Genomic DNA, 5,666 nt, shown 5'->3' on the forward strand with positions numbered 1-5,666 from the left:
CAGCCTGGGCACCAGAACGAGACTCCGTCTCAAAAATAAATAAATAAATAAAAGATTTGGTGTCATATGGTACAGCCAAGACTTCGCCTGCTGACAGGGATTGTCTGAAGGTCTCTGACATTTGAAACAACTCAGTTCTTGTTTTTGTGGTAAGGATACATAGAGCACATATACACAGTTCAATTCTAGGAGCCAGGAGGGCACCTACTGCTATGTTAGGGAGATACACGAAGGAGTGTTCCCTATTGTGTCCCAAAGCTTCAGTTGTTCAGATCTAATGAGTCGCACACAAAATAACTGACTAAAGACATAGCAGCAGAGGACTATAAAGAGATGTCAGTCAATCTAACACATCTTTTTCATATTCTCAGGTGACCGGAAACAAAAACTGAGCCATGGAGACATGGGCGAACCAATCATCCACAAATGACTTCATCCTCTTGGGCATCTTCTCCCACAGTACTGCTGACCTTGTCCTCTTCTCTGTGGTTATGGTGGTCTTCACAGTGGCCCTCTGTGGGAACGTCCTCCTCATCTTCCTCATCTGCATGGACCCTCAACTTCACACCCCCATGTACTACTTCCTCAGCCAGCTCTCCCTCATGGACCTCATGTTGGTCTGTAACATTGTGCCAAAGATGGCAGCCAACTTCCTGTCTGACAGGAAGTCCATTTCCTTTGTGGGCTGTGGCATACAAATTGGCCTCTGTCTGTCTTGTGGGATCTGAGGGGCTCTTGCTGGGACTCATGGCTTATGACCGCTATGTGGCCATTAGCCACCCACTTCACTATCCTATCCTCATGAATCAGAAGGTCTGTCTCCAGATTACTGGGAGCTCCTGGGCCTTTGGGATAATCAATGGCTTGATCCAGATGGTGGCAGTAATGAGCTTCCCCTACTGTGGCTTGAGGAAGCTATCCTTGTTGAGATGCTATCCTTGTTGAAGCTGGCCTGTGTGGACACGTCCCTGTTTGAGAAGGTGATATTTGCTTGCTGTGTCTTCGTGCTTCTCTTCCCATTCTCCATCATCATGGCCTCCAATGCTTGCATTCTAGGGACTGTGCTCCGAATGCACTCTGCTCAGGCCTGGAAAAAGGCTCTGGCCACCTGCTCCTCCCACCTGACAGCTGTCACCCTCTTCTATGGGGCAGCCATGTTCATCTACCTGAGGCCCAGGCACTACCGGGCCCCCAGCCATGACAAGGTGGCCTCTATCTTCTACACGGTCCTTACTCCGATGATCAACCCCCTCATTTACAGCTTGAGGAACTGGGAGGTGATGAGGGCACTGAGGAAGGGGCTGGACCGCTGCAGGATTGGCAGCCAGCCCTGAACCCAGGGCATCCAGTGCCTGGCTCTGCCATCTCTTGGCTCTGGGAATGTTGAGTTAATAATTCTCTCATTTTCAGTCTTGGCTTCCTCATTAATAATGAGGATTGTGACACCCGCAGACTTGGAAGTTCTTTTTAAACACTACATCAGTTCGTTCCTTCTTTGTTTCTTTCTTTCTTCCTTTCTTTCTTCTTTCTTTCCTTTCTTTTTCTTTCTTCTTTCTTTTCTTTTCCTTTCTTTCTTTTTTCTTTCTTTCTCTCTTCCTCTTTCTCTTTCTTTCTTTCTTTTTTTCAGGGTCTTACTCTGTCACTCAGGCTAGAGTGCAGTGACACAATCTCAGCTCATTGCAGCCTTGATCTCCTGGGCTCAGGTGAGTCTCCAGCTCGGCCTCCTGAGTAGTTGGGATACAGGTGCATGCCCCACACCTGATGAATTTTTTAGTAAGGGATTCACTATTGTTGTAGAGATAGTGTTTTCTCGAACTCCTGGACTCAAGCAATCCGCCTTCCAGAGTGCTGAGGTTATAGGTGTGAGCCATCACGCACAGCCAACATCAGTACTTTTTATCTGATGAAGAAACAATTTTTCCCCCCAATCTTTTGTGTACTAATTATTTTGTACTATACATTGAAAATGAGGCCGGGCGCGGTGGCTCAAGCCTGTAATCCCAGCACTTTGGGAGGCCAGGATGGGCGGATCACGAGGTCAGCAGATCAAGACCATCCTGGCTAACACGGTGAAACCCCGTCTCTACTAAAAAATACAAAAAACTAGCTGGACGAGGTGGCGGGCGCCTGTAGTCCCAGCTACTCGGGAGGCTGAGGCAGGAGAATGGCATAAACCCGGGAGGCGGAGCTTGCAGTGAGCTGAGATCCGGCCACTGCACTCCAGCCTGGGTGACAGAGCGAGACTCCATCTCAAAAAAAAAAAAAAAGAAAAGAAAAGAAAATGAATATAGGACATTGTAAACCAGCACTGTGCAGAAATAAGGCGTTGGGATTGCTATCACTCCTTATTTAAAATTGGAATTACTTCTACTGGAAGAAGACGTTGAGCTGAGCCTCCTAACTCTCCTTGCTAATGTTTTATTCTGTGCTTACTCTGTGGGAGACATCGCTCTACGATCTGTGTATGGACATATAGATCCCACCTGTATGATGTTTATATGATGTCTCACACCAGTTATAGCCCAGCACTAGGGTCTTAGATGAACAACTTACAGATGACAGAAAATAAGCCTTTATAGTTCTCTTTGGAGAATGTCTACTCCTCCCACTGGGAACGTCATAAAGACGTATTCAGAGCATACAAGTTGTCTTTGAGATGATGAGGGACAGGGTAGAGACGTGCTTGCTTGTGTATTCAGTGGAAATCCCCCGAGCCTGCTGTCTCCTCACCACGCCCTAGCAGTGTGTGCCACTCTGTGTCAGCTCAGCTTCTGTAAGGAGAAAACTGGCTGAACTGCTTCCCCTTTGGGGAATGAAGACTGGAGCATGGTGACAGAATTTCATCTGCTATTTGAAAACCAATTTTCAGTATTTTGGTCTGAACTATTTGCAGGACTTGTGTCCATTTTTCCAAGCTCTGTGCCTGTCCTTTGCACATATTTGCAGTAGAATTCTCTTTTCACAGAAAAAAATCATCTCCATTGAAGGCAGAGAGAAAAGAGGCCAGAATGGGCCTCAGGATTAGACTAAACCCCAGGGAGGTGTTTGCTGGGCTTTGGAGAGGTGGAGGGAGGTGGCACCCAGGGCCCACCGTGGGAGATGACTTCAGATTGTCCACTCAGCTTAATTCTCACAGAAGACATTCTGTGGTGAAAATATGAGGCCCATTTTACAGGAGAGGAAGCTACGGCTCAGATCGGTAAGTCCCTGCCTCATCGTCCAGTTTTCCTCAGGAGGTGTCTCCAAGGACTGGTGAAAATAGAAGTAACTTTCCTTAGTCGCGGGGCTGCAAGATTTTCCATTATGTAAATGGATCTTAGTGTATTCTATGACCACTTGCTGATATCACTTAGGTAGTGCTCAATCTACCAAATTAATTTCAACTCTATAATATCAAATATCTTTCTGTGTATTCTCCTCATTCTCATCGTACCTTTTTGCCTCATACAGATTTCAATTTGCCCCAAATTCTCCTCTTCCAGGAAGCGTCCCTGATTAACCTCAGATTTCTCTAGGATTTTGCACCCCTCAAACCATAAGTACCCTGAGCGTTGCAACCAGAACTGTTTATAGCCACGGAACCCCGAGACTGGAAGAAAATTTAGAGCAAACTTAATCCAGCCCTTTCCATGATGCAGAATTTTGGACACAGTCACCCAAGCAAAAGTTTTACCAGCCTCTGCCTCATTCAGTCCCATGATGGGGGAATTCCTATTTCATTTTAATTACATTTCATTGGCATAGACTTGATGTCCTTAATTCATTTCCCACACAAGGACCAGGTAATTCCATCAAAAATATCTACTGAACACCTCTGGCACCCAAAAATGTGGTAAGTTCTATGTCACAGAAAGTTTCCACAGGGTCCTCTTCTGTCCAGGAACACAATTCAATTCACTAACCAATACCTCTTATGAAACAAGAGTTGCATAATTAGTCTCAGTGTGAGCAACTGCAAACTTAGAGATTTGCAATTGTTAGAGATTTGTAAGAAAATAATAACAGAGAGAAAATATGTGTAAGGGGGGCAGGTGTGGTGTACACATCTGTAATCCAAGCACTTTGGGAGGCTGAGGCCAAGGTGGGAAGATTGCTTGAGCCCAGCAGTTGGAGACCAACCTGGGCAACGTGGTGAAACCCCATCTCTACAAAAAAATACAAAAATCAGCCAGGCGTGGTCCCTTGGGAGGCTGAGGTGGGAGGATTGCCTGAGCTTAGGAGGTTGAGACTGCAGTGACCCATGATGGTGCCACTGCACTCCAGCCTGGGCCACAGAGTAGAAGCCTGTCTCAAAAATAAATAAGTAAATAAATAAATGAAAAAAAATAAAAAGAAAATACATGTGAAAGCACAGGAGAGTAAAAGAAGCAAGAATCTTGCCAGGGGTCAGACATTGCAGTGTCACTGCACGCCAGCCAGGGCAGCTCAGACAGAGCCTATCTCTACAAATTAGAAATGTTCCATTTCAGCTGGGCAGGGTTTCTCATGTCTGCAATCCCAGCACTTTAAGATGCCGTGGCAGGAGGATCACTTGAGCCCAGGAGTTTGAGACCAGCCTGGGCAACATGGCAAAACCCCATCTCTAGAACAAATAAAAATAAAACATGAATTTTAAATTTAAAAATTGCTCTACACCACCATTTGGAAAGACTGTGTATGTGTTTGTGACGTGTATGAAAGTTAAGCTGGCCTCTCCATAACCGCAGGGCTCAGATCTGTCCTGATCACGTTGCCGGCCAAAGTATGACCCTGGAGGAATCAGTATCCGCTGCTGTCGGTGAGGTCAGCGCCCGTCCCCACCCAGGACAACCAACGGCCACAGGAGGGCAGCAGAGAGCCACGATCCCAATCAGAGGAGCGAGCACGGGCAGCGTGGGACGAGTGCAGGTGTTTACATTTGTTTGTTTTCTTTTTTATTTAAGTGACCTATGCCATCCTATGGGTCTGAAATAGCCAGGGATGTGGCCACAGAGACAGATCTAGTGCCGGTGAAGGAGAGAGCGGAGTGGGGTCCAGACTACTGCAGCCTCCCTCCTGCTGCCCTTGGCAAGGCTGCCAGCCTCTCTGTGCCTCGGTGTCCCCATCTGTCCCATGGGGATAATAACAGCATGGACTGCAGGGGGCTGGCGACAGTAAAGAGAGTGAGGTGCGTGGTGGCAGCGCAGGCCGGCCCAGGAGGACCCCGTGGGAGCTCCTACTGACTGCGGAGAGGATTAGCAGAGGCCCTGCTGAGGACAGCCAGGGGGAGTTGCCGGGAAGGGGCTCATAGGAGGGTGGTGGGAAACACCTGCAGGCAGAGGATTGGTGTGATTGTGGGGACCTGAAAAGCCACACCCAGAGCCAGGGGGCGCTGCAGGGCAGGGGCTGCAGTGGGGAAGTGCCCACGGCCTGAGGTCCCCGTGGGCAAGGCCCTCCCCTCTAACCCCCATGGGCAAGGCCCTCCCCTCTAACCCACAGCCATCCCCAGGCCCAACTTTCAGGGGTGCTGGGAGGTCTGCCTGTCTCCCGAAGACCCACTGTGGTCACTGTCAGACTGGGACTTCAATGAGGGTGACCGAGGCAGGCAGGTCTGGGACTCTCTGGAGCAGGCAACCGTGCTCTCCAGCCTGTTCCAGGACTGTCTGTCTGTGTGGTCCTGAGCTGACACCCGAGGATGATACCCCACC

General features: G+C 48.4%; 1 protein-coding gene across 1 annotated transcript; it reads left to right on the forward strand.

The window, feature by feature from the left end:
- Window positions 1-395: 395 nt before the first annotated feature.
- LOC111535041 (olfactory receptor 2V2-like) lies at window positions 396-1,334 on the forward strand. Its single transcript, XM_023201484.1, is given in 3 exon segments — window positions 396-706; window positions 708-919; window positions 922-1,334. Coding segments are annotated over 3 exon segments (936 nt in total).
- Window positions 1,335-5,666: the final 4,332 nt, after the last annotated feature.

This window comes from Piliocolobus tephrosceles, unplaced genomic scaffold (genome assembly GCF_002776525.5).
Source record: "Piliocolobus tephrosceles isolate RC106 unplaced genomic scaffold, ASM277652v3 unscaffolded_14270, whole genome shotgun sequence".
NCBI classification, from domain to species: domain Eukaryota; kingdom Metazoa; phylum Chordata; class Mammalia; order Primates; family Cercopithecidae; genus Piliocolobus; species Piliocolobus tephrosceles.